Source organism: Colobus angolensis, unplaced genomic scaffold, assembly GCF_000951035.1.
Source record: "Colobus angolensis palliatus isolate OR3802 unplaced genomic scaffold, Cang.pa_1.0 Scaffold98, whole genome shotgun sequence".
Classification (NCBI taxonomy): domain Eukaryota; kingdom Metazoa; phylum Chordata; class Mammalia; order Primates; family Cercopithecidae; genus Colobus; species Colobus angolensis.
Window position 1 is genome coordinate 5348826 of NW_012123820.1, and position 11254 is coordinate 5360079.

The following is an 11254-nucleotide window of genomic DNA, read 5'->3' on the forward strand; positions in this document are numbered from 1 at the left end:
TTTTTGTATTTTTTAGTAGAGACGGGGTTTCACCGTGTTAGCCAGGATGGTTTCGATCTCCTGACCTCGTGATCCGCCCGTCTCGGCCTCCCAAAGTGCTGGGATTACAGGCTTGAGCCACCGCGCCCGGCCTACTCCTTTTTTTTTAAACTAACCATGAAGCATTCATAAATTTGATCACAAAATTTAAAAAATTTAAAGCACTATAAATGATACTCTTATTCAACTAAGATAGAAAGCTTGAAAATGGATGAACCCAAATTTGACTCTCTTAAATATAAAAATTCCTTAAATAATTCCTGGGTCAAAGTGAAAATCAAAACTAAAACTTTGTCATATCAGACATAATACAGATATATACCACAAAATGCAACAAAAAAGTCAGTTGCGTAGTGTGTGTGTGTGTGTATGGAGTGGTGTGGTGCATGTGCGTGTGCACGCACACACACACACGTTTGCTCATACACGAAGGCAGTTTTCTCTTTTAACGTCTTCCAACAAGATCTAGGGGTGACTCACTCAGAGCCTTCAGAAATACTGAATTTATTAGGAAGAGGAGGCTGATTCATTTCTCCTTTGTCTAAAGAATCTGAATGATGCTTTAAATCAACTGTGTCATATGTACATCAAAAGAGGAAGGTGTTTACACTTATTAACAAGTGGGTGTTTTTAAAGTTAAGTTCACACTAACAGGGAGAAACTGAAACCCAGAGATGCTGATACGGCTCAAGTCACCCCGCTCCACTTAGGACCCAGCATCTGCTCCCTGAATACATGACTGCCTGCTTCCTTCTTCAGAAACGCTCTCCTCCTTATCCTGCTTTGTTCGGGAGAACTGGTTAATCCCACTAAGGGCCACAGGGTGCAAGGAGTAGAATGGCCTTAAAACAACAAGCCAAGGGAATAAGTAAATACGTCCTTTAATTGAAGCATTTTTTCTGACTTAATGTTTGTTTTCACAGACTTCTCTATCAACTCTTGGCATAGCACTGAAATTCTATAACTATTCAATAACCAAGAAGAGTATGAAAGGCTGTGAGCATGGATGGTGGGAAATTAATGAGCACATGTAAGTGATTTTCATATGTGAGGCATCTGACAAAAGGTTCATAGCTGTGTGTTCCTTGTTCTCAAAGAGTTTGTGCTTTACCATTTACAGTTAGCGAAACGGAGGGATATAGGAGTTATGTAACTTGCTCAAGGTCATGCAGTTCATGAGTGATCGAGGCAAGATTCAAACTCATGTCTTAGGGCTCCTGTCCCACCACCGCTCTCTGCTGCTGGGCTATAGATATGTATATTCCACACTTCACACGAGTATTTGGCAGATGAGTTTTTCAAATCCTGGATCCATGGGGGAATATAATAAATTGGGGTTCTGCTGGAAAAAAAATGTTGGAGACCATTGACCAATTCTGTGTGGTAGGAGAGTCCCAGTTGGCCTGGCTAGATCCTGAGGCTGGGAAATGGGTTGAAGCTAATTGGAAATCTAGGGGCTTAAGGTTAGAACCAATCTACTTGGCTCTAGAACCAATGTACTAGGTGCTCACTCTCACTCTTAATTTGTCCCTTAATTGTTGTTGTTGATTTGCTTATAAACCTATAACAGATTAAATAGGCACTGAATTAAATAGTTTTGTTTTTTTGTTTTGCTCTTTTATTTTTTTTTTTTTTTTGAGACAGAGTTTTGCTCTGTCACCCAGGCTGGAGTGCTGTGGTGCGATCTTGGCTCACTGCAACCTTTTCCCTGGTTTCAAGCAATTCTCCTGCCTCAGCCTCCCAAGTAGCTGGGACTATAGGCATGCACCACCATACCTGGCTAATTTTTGTAGTGTTAGTAGAGACGGAGTTTTGCCATGTTGGCCAGGCTGGTGTCAAACTCCTGACCTCAAGTGATACACCTTCCTCAGCCTCCCAAAGTTCTGGGATTCCAGTCATGAGCCACCACACCCGGCCCCTGAATAGGTTTTCAAAAATACAGCATGCCCTGTCTTGACCACAGAATAGCTTCTTAGTTCACTTTCAGAAAATTCTGTGAAGTTAAAGGATTTGCCTGCTACTTCTTTGCTCTTGTTATTCTATGAGTGAAACCTTCCCTTTCTAAGTGCTTTTTCAGAAAAAACTTCTTTCAATTCCTTCGGACAGACTACTTTCAAAATAACTGGTCCTGTCTTCATTAGAATAGGGCTTATCAAATTTAAGGACATTCTTGGATTCATTATTAAAATACAGACCGTATTATTTTGGGGAGTGTAATTGAATTGAGGCTCTATTTTGTGGGAGTCAGAAGACCCGGGTTCAAGTTCCAGCTCTATCATTTAGTAGCTACATTAACTAGGGCAAATTATTTAACTTCTTTGAGTTTTAGTTGGTGAAATGAGGTAATGATTCTTAATAACTTTTTTCTTGTTTGTTTTTTGGTTAGAATTTACGAAATCATGTATACCATAAAGCAAAAAATACTAGCTATTATTAATATGAATAATAAGATTGTTTTTGAAATGACACTTGTTGGATAAATACTATAGAACGTGCCCCCAAGGCTTTAAAGATATTGCATTTTGGTATTCAATTAAAATACAGATCCAGAAAACAAATCTTTACAAATCTTTTTTGAAGGTGTAAGCCTATGACAGAGCTGTGCTTTGAAAATGAGGGACTATTTTATCCCTAAATCACAACGACTTCCCCGGATGTGTTTATTGCTGCCTAAGTAGGAGCAGCATCTGCTCCCAAGCAATACCAGGAAAGCTCTCTGAGCCCCATCCTTTCCTAAAAGGCCAGTTCTTCACTAGGCTTGTGGGCTGGCTGAAATCCTATCAGATTCATTTGATGCTTCCTTACCCTCAGCATTTAAAATACCAGCCCTTCACATTATCAGTACTTTTCATCTAAAAAGGAAAAGCTCTAATTGTGCTAACTAGACACCTTGCTGAACAGTTAGCCTAAGGAAATTGAGGCTATAATGGGGAAGGAGGAAAAAGTAATCCTGACTGAAAGAAGCCTAATGATCTCCTCTAGCCAGCCTGGGGGTGAGGTGTGAATGCTCAGGGCAGCTGGACTGCTGTATATGAACCCCGAAGAAATGGATAGCCTTTTTACCAAGATTTAGCATGGCAGAACTGCTTTGGTGTGCTAGAGTTCAGCATCAGACCAATTAGCATCCAAATCTTGGTTCTACTTACTTGCTATTTGAACTTTAGCAAGTTATTTCACGTCTTTATGTCTTAGTTTCCTCACTTGTCAAGTGTCACTTGTCCTCACTTGTCTGTCTATATAAACTGACTCTTGCTGGCTTTCTCCAGTTTCTCAGTTTCAAAACGTTCATTTCATAAGCCACCATTATTCCTCATTGCATACTCCCCTCTTTTAAACTCCAGCCCAAGCGTGTGATCTCTTTCCTCTTGATTCCCCTTAACATGCCTAGCAAGGCTCATCTTTGCAAGGAAACTCTACTGAATGTTAATGGTGAGCGCAAAGAAAATCACTATGAGATTCAGATAACATAATCAGTATGTTTTTAAGAGCATAGGATTCTGATCTCAAGATGGCCAACTCTGACTCCAAAAGTTTGGCATGGCTTAGCTTTCAGGTGCCTCTCAGACCCTGGCTCCCAGTTAGCCAGAAGGACATCTGCACTTGCCATCTCTTCCTCATACCTCAGGAGTTGTCTAACAGCTTATCAGTTCCTGTACTTCAGCCAATTGCGAAAGACTCTTCCTAAGAAACACGTGAATGCTTTCCTCCTTTAATCCTTAAAATCATAGGCTGTCTGTGCTCCTGAATGCCAGTGTCTGATCCGTGGAACATTCCTGTTTCCCAAGTGCTTTAGGGGCCTAGAGTGATAGGAATCACAGGTTCCAGTGGAGGTCGTTACCCCCAAGCTGAAGGGGTGGCCTGCCCCTCCACACCTGTGGGTGCTTCTCGCTAGGTGGAACGAGAGACTTGAGAAAAGGAAATAATACACAGAGACAAAGTACAGAGAAAAGCGGGACCCAGGGGACCAGTGCTGTGCTTACAGAGGACCCACACTGGCACTGGCCTCTGAGTTCCTTTAGTATTTATTGAGAATTATCTTTACCATTAAAAGGATAAGGGAGTGGCTGGACAATAGGATTATTGTAGGGAGGAAATCGGCAGTAAGACATATGAAAAAATCCTTGTAACATGAGTAAGTTTAAAGGAAAATGCTGTGCCTTGAGATGTATATGCGACATCTCCATAAACCTTTTAGCAGTATTGCTCCAGCAAGTCCCACCTTATTCCAGCAAGTCCCACCTTATTCCTAAAGGCGTTTTCTCCTTACTCAGTAAACAAGGCACACAATGGGTATTACCCGGAGATGTTCCATTGCCCAGGGAGGGGCAGGATTTTTTAACTAGCAAGCTGCCGTCAGGTATTTATTTAACAAAGACACATCCTGCACAGCCCAATATCCTTTTAACCTTAAATCACCTTTGCACATGTCTCTTGCAAGGACAAAGTTGGGGGTAGGGTCACAGATTAACAGCATCTCAAATACAGAACTAAATGGAGTCTCTTATGTCTACTTCCTTCTATATAGACACAGCAACAGGCTGATCTCTTTCTTTTCCCCACACAAGCCTGCTGTCTCCCATCAAGATCTTGCGGGTTTCTCTGTGGGAAGAGCCTCATCTACACAGGGCGGTGGACTAACTTAGGGGCCTGCAATATAATAATACTGCATGCTCCACTAACCACAGTGCTAATGTGGTGAGAATTATTAACAGGAGGGATATTTTCTCAAAAGGATATACTGGGGGGCATTAGGTGATGAGAGGTAATTAAAAATAATCAAGGTAGGGAAATATTGGAGACAGACATTAATTCTTTGAAATTTTGCCAAGGACAAGCCCTTGTGTGCATGTCAGATTTCAATTTACATTGAAATAATGTTGTCTTTTGCTTTTAGTCTTGCTGGAATTCTTTGCATATTTTCAACCTGAACGAATGGACTCCACTTTGTTTGGCAGAGAGGCTTGTGGACAAAAGCAGGCAATTCTGATGTTACACAGGTTTTCACATTGTAAAAGGAAAGGAAACAGAGAGAATTAAATCTGTATTTCTTTGGATCATAAGTGATGGTGAAGAAAGCAACAGGTCAATGGTGCTATTATTGTTCTATTAAGCAGAGGAGAAAATAAAGAGGGCAGAAGTTACTTGATCACAGTCACATGGCCTAGATTGAATACCTACCATTAGCTCTACCATACGCATCTCTGTTTGTGAACACCAAATGACCAAAGTATTAGAGAATTCACCATGAATAGGAATTCAGTCGACAGAGCCTCAAGCTGTGTGTTGTCCCCGACTCTTGTCTCCTCAGGTACTGTGGCTCCTACGTGGATCATCAGACAATTTTTCGAGTGCCCAGCCCTCTGGTTCACATTCAGCTCCAGTGCAGTTCAAGGCTTTCAGACAAGCCACTTTTGGTAGAATATGGCAGTTACAACATCAGTCAACGTAAGCCTGGGATCACCTCCTTAGGAAAACTGAATGAATACTTATATAGAGGATAACATTTTATACTTCTAAACTGTGAGAATTTAAGAAATGAATACTGCTTTATTTCTGCTATTTCCTTTTACATACTTATTTTTATAATAAATAATAAATATAAAGTACAAATAAATATAACACATAATATATATGATTACATATTGATTACTACTATACTTTGAATTATTAAAGAAATAATATAACTTTTTAATATTACTGATTTATAGTTGAAAAATAATTTCTCACATTATTCCTTAAAGACATGTATTGGTTTGTAGTTCTTGCTAGCCATCATTCTCTGTAAATATGATGTTTACAGCAACATGTAGCGGATCTAAAGCCAATACTTGTCGCTCACTTTGGCCTGTGCTTGCACAGAAAGAGCTGTTTGGTGGAGGGAGTTCAAATATCAGCCCTCAGAATGTTGAGCTTGAAATTCATGCTGAAAACTACTGGAAGAGTGGCCAGGAAGTGCTCATGAGAAAAGGCAATGTGTGAGGGAAGTCATTAGAACTACAGAGAGTAGGTAATGACACGCTCAGGAAATCTTTGATCCATCTTAAGAGGGAAAAAGTAAAGACTGCCCACTGAGGAGTCCACAGGGATATGACTTGAGAGAACATTTCTTTAGACCATGTCCTTCTTTGCCAATCCCTAATAGACCTTTTTCTAGATTCAGAATATTATATCCTGAATATCAGAGTATTACAGTTTCCAGCAGAGTCACAGGTAGATAAAGCAAGCTGTCTTATTTTTAATTGTTTTTTCAAGTCATAACTATTTTCCAGCATCTCATCCACTCCATCATGTGCCATTGAAATAGTGTTTGACTCGACCATACACTTTCCCCCATTCTTTTGCACAAGGGGAGGAAGGATTCATTATTTCTCGAATGTTTATCTATGAACTCAGGATGAATGATTCAAGATCAGGAATGAATCTTGAATCAGGGAATGGATCATTAATCAGAAGCCTGGTTGAAGAGGAAAGACTAATGGACAGGGAGGTAGGCGGCAGGAGTCTGGGTTTGAGGTCAGTAAGTAATCTCTCTAGGTCCAACATGATAAGAGCAGTGGTTACTCATATGTTTTAGAGCACAGCTGACTTGAGAATGTAATTTAAGATATACAGAATAACTCATCTGATCACAGAAGATCCAGGGACACCAGAAGTCAATTTGAAATTCTCTGGGGCTGTCTAAAGACTCCACATTAGGAATGCTGGGCTCCCTTAGGTATGTTCCAACTTTCATATTCTTCAGGTATATGACAAAGTCATCCAGCTGAGACTAGACTATGGAGATAGTAGAAGTTTGCTTGTGCATATGACCTGAATGCAGTGCTCACCCAGAGCTCCAGGTGGATATTGCTTTCTTCTTTGCCCTTCTATGTTCTGCATTTTTGTCTTTCAATGACTGGCAGCCTTCATTTGATGGAGACAATATATAATTATTACTGCTACCCTGCCAACTCCCTAACCACTTCACACTTTAAATTTCTTTGCTAATGTGGTCTAGTGATTTTCAGGGATCTATCCAAGATTTTCTATTTTTTGTTTTCCGTAGCCTGCCCTGTTGGATCTTTTAGATGCTCCTCCGGTTTATGTGTCCCTCAGGCCCAGCGTTGTGATGGAGTAAATGACTGCTTTGATGAAAGTGATGAACTATTTTGCGGTGGGTATTCAAGCTTTTAATATGACTTTCTTGTGAATAAGTAACTTCTCAGGACCATGATTGCTGCTGGTATATATCCTTAGTCTTTGTAGTTATTATCTATTACTGCATAACTAACTACTCCAAAGTCTAGTGGCTTAAAAATCATTTATTCTTGATCATGCATCTGTGGATTTTCTGGGATCTGACTAATCTGGATTGGGCTCATATGGGTGGCTCTGCTTCAAGCATTGTGTCCTCCTGAGCTTGGTTCTTCCAAGATTGGAATCAACTCTACTTTTTATGGCTCTTTTCCTCATTGAGCCAGTTATGGCAGTGGCAAAAGGAAAAGAGGGGAGAGCAACAACTCATGGTTTCTCGTAAGGCCTGGGTTTGGAACCAGCACACCATCATTTGTGTTACATTCTATTGTTCAAATCAAGTCACATAGCTGAGAACAATGTCAGGGGCAGGGAAGTATACTCTATACACCTTGGGCCTATGGTAACACTGAGGTGCATGATACTACCACAGGGAGTAAAGATCTTTGCCTAAAAATTTAATTCACCACAATCTTAAACACTGAAATCGTAGTTGAGGGCACAGATTCTCCATCTAGAGAGAAGCTCAGAATTTGCAGAGAAGTGCTCTTTCAGCTTGCACCTTTATGAAGCCCAGCTCCCATCTGTTGTTTGTAAATAAAAGAGAATGGGTTTTGTGTGTCGTGTGTGTTTTCTTTTCTTTTCTTTTTTTTCTTTGAGACAAGGTCTCACTTTGTCACTCAGGCTAGAGTGCAGTGGCACAATCACAGCTCAATGCAGCCTTGACTTCCTGGACTCAAGCGATCCTCCCACCTCAACCTCCTGAGTAGCTGGTACTACAGGTGTGCACCACCACATCTCACTAATTTTTAAGAGATTTTATTAGAGACCATGTCTCACTTTGCTGCCCAGGCTGGTGTCAAACCCCTGGCCTCAAGGATTCCAACCGCCTCAGCCTCCCAAAGTGTTGAGATTACAGGCATGAGCCACTGCAGCCAGCCCCATGAAAGAAAAAGTTTTGTTGTTATTTTTCTAACCTGTACAATTTGTATTGACATCACATTGGTGATGACTAATGTGTGGGGTAACTGACATTCTTATTTAGGGTGAAGAATCTCTGTCTTAATTTTTCATGACTATTTGCACCTCATTCTTGAATCTATCTCTAGTTTCAGGGAGGAATATGGGAAGGACAATTCACTGGACTATGTGATACCATTGGCAGCATTTTCTCCTGAAGGTCCAGAATGTTTAAATCAAATACAGTTACAATGATAATGCTATTTACTCTTTTTTATATCCTTGGGAAAATATAGTTAATATGCTATATCTAACTGTGAAAAATTATATGAATGAAATATAACCTGTGACTATATACTTTATTTATTTATTTTGTAGAGACAAGCTATTGCTCTGCCATCCAGGCTGGAGAGCAGTGGTGTGATCATAGCTCACTGCAGCCTCGAACTCCTGGACTCAAGGGATCCTTCCCTCTCAGCCTCCTGAGTAGCTGGGAATACAGGCACACACCACCAACCCCACTTTTTTTACTTTTCATACAGATGGGGTCTCACTGTATTGCCCAAGCCAGTCTAAAACTCCTGACCTCAAGCACTTCTCCTACCTTGGCTTCCCAAAGAGATGGGATTATAGGCATGAGCCACCATGCCTAGTTTATGCCTTTTTTTTTTAATTGACAACACAAAACACAAAATTTGTCTTAGCTTATGGTTCATTGATTATTTAAATCTACAGTGTTCTATTTCTTAAGAAAATAAATACTGATCATTATATAATGACTGACTTTTTTTACATTATTATTTTTTGTGCTGATTCTCCAAACAAAAATGATTATTGTGAATTTGTAATAAGGACTGTTTTTTGATCATCATTATTCCTCATTGTGCCATTTTTTGGAGCTGTTTTCTAAGAGTCCACGAGGTATGCTCAGGGACCTAATGAACAATTTTAGGGCAGCAATATCCTCCTACCTGCCCTCACAAGAGATAGCTCTGAAAAAACAGGTGCAGATAGCAAAACTTTCAACTTTTCACAAAACCAGAAATATCTAAGCAATTATGCTTTCTAAATTTGCTTGCTTGTACTTGTTACTGGTCTAAAGGCAATTCATGAAAGTATTCCAAAGAGGAAAACATGATAGATTTACATGAACATTTCCTAATTCAGGAAATGGATCTCATCAGACAAAATAGTTCCAAAGAGACCACAGGGCCACATAAACCCGAAGTCTGTTATCCTTTAAGATCTCACATTCATTAATTCATTCAACAAACCTTTAGTAAACAACTACTATTTGTTCAGGGGCTTGAGGTATGGAGATGAAGAAGACAAAATCTCCAATCTTAGAACACTCCTATTTTGCTTTGGAAGGTAGATGAATTTGATTTAGATCACAGCTTATGATTTTTATTTTCCTTAAAATAAATTACTATGATGCATTTAATTGTAACTAAATAAACAAGCCACCGGAGTTTAATGCATTTATACAAAAGCAAAAATCAGATCTGACAAAACAAGTGGCAGAAATTACACCAAAGTTTGAACACCTACTTTTCCTCATGGAAGTGTCAATTTTGAGGAAAATACACTTTTTGTTTTATTTAGGTCATCTGAATGATTTGTACCTTGAGACTGGCACTGCCGATCATCAGAGAACTCAGCTGGTATCTCAGGCTCATGAACTTTCTGTTTTTATTTTTTACTCTAGTGAGCCCTCAACCTGTCTGCAATACCAGCTCCTTCAGACCGCATGGCCCTCTCATCTGTGATGGCTTCAGGGACTGTGAGAATGGCCACGATGAGCAAAACTGCACTCAAAGTGAGGGAGGGTCCTCTGTGCCCTGCTGGTCCACCTATGAAACTCTTCTAAATCAGGACAAAAATACCTCCGAGGGGTGAGGGGTTAGGGCAATCAACTTGTCCCAGTTTCTCTGGAACTTTTCCAGTTTTAGCACTGAAAGCCCTTGTCTTGGGAACCCCTTTAGTCCCAAGGGGACAAATAGGGACAGTTGGTCACTCTAAATGGGGTGGAATGTGTGTGTATGTGTGTGTGTGTTCATGTGTGAATACTGGCAGATTTTTTTTTTTCAATTTTTAAAAATTTTAGTGTAAAAACACTTTTTTTTCTTTTTTTAAAAATTATTATACTCTAATTCTAGGGTACATGTGCACAATGTGCAGGTTTGTTACATAGGTATACATGTGCCATGTTGGTTTGCTGTACCCATCAACTCATCATTTACACTAGGTATTTCTCCTAATGCTATCCCTCCCCCAGGCAGGCCCCGGAATGTGATGTTCCCTGCCCTGTGTCCATGTGTTCTCATTGTTCAGTTCCCACCTATGAGTGAGAACATGAGGTGTTTGGTTTTTTGTCCTTGTGTTAGTTTGCTGAGAATGATGGTTTCCAGTTTCATCCATGTCCCTGCAAAGGACATGAACTCATCCTTTTGTATGACTGCATGAGGTGTTTGGTTTTTTGTCCTTGTGTTAGTTTGCTGAGAATGATGGTTTCCAGTTTCATCCATGTCCCTGCAAAGGACATGAACTCATCCGTTTTTGTGGCTGCATAGTATTCCATGGTGTATATGTGCCACATTTTCTTAATCTAGTCTCTCATTCATGAACATTTGGGTTGGCTCCAAGTCTTTGCTATTGTGAATAGTGCCACAATAAACATACGTGTGCATGTGTCTTTATAGTAGCATGATTTATAATCCTTTGGGTATATACCCAGTAATGGGATGGCTGAGTCAAATGTTATTTCTAGTTCTAGATCCTGGAGGAATCGCCACACCGTCTTCCACAATGGTTGAACTAATTTACACTCCCACCAACAGCGTAAAAGCGTTCCTATTTCTCCACATCCTCTCCAGCACCTGTTGTTACCTGACGTTTTAATAATCACCATTCTAACTGGCGTGAGATGGTATCCCATTGTGGTTTTGATTTGCATTTCTCTGATGGCCAGCGATGATGAGCATTTTTTCATGTGTCTGTTGGCTGCATAAATGTCTTCTTT

At 40.1% G+C, this 11254-nt stretch overlaps 1 protein-coding gene across 2 annotated transcripts in view; it reads left to right on the forward strand.

Annotated features, from left to right (window-relative positions):
* The window catches only part of TMPRSS7 (transmembrane protease, serine 7), a 41629-nt gene that overhangs the window by 16983 nt on the left and 13392 nt on the right, over positions 1-11254 (forward strand). For both annotated transcript variants that reach the window (XM_011932769.1, XM_011932770.1), the window contains exons 8-11: positions 963-1069; positions 5348-5484; positions 7085-7192; positions 9941-10051. In XM_011932769.1, coding sequence (XP_011788159.1) covers positions 963-1069; positions 5348-5484; positions 7085-7192; positions 9941-10051 — 463 coding nt within the window. The remainder of the gene's footprint in view (positions 1-962; positions 1070-5347; positions 5485-7084; positions 7193-9940; positions 10052-11254) is intronic.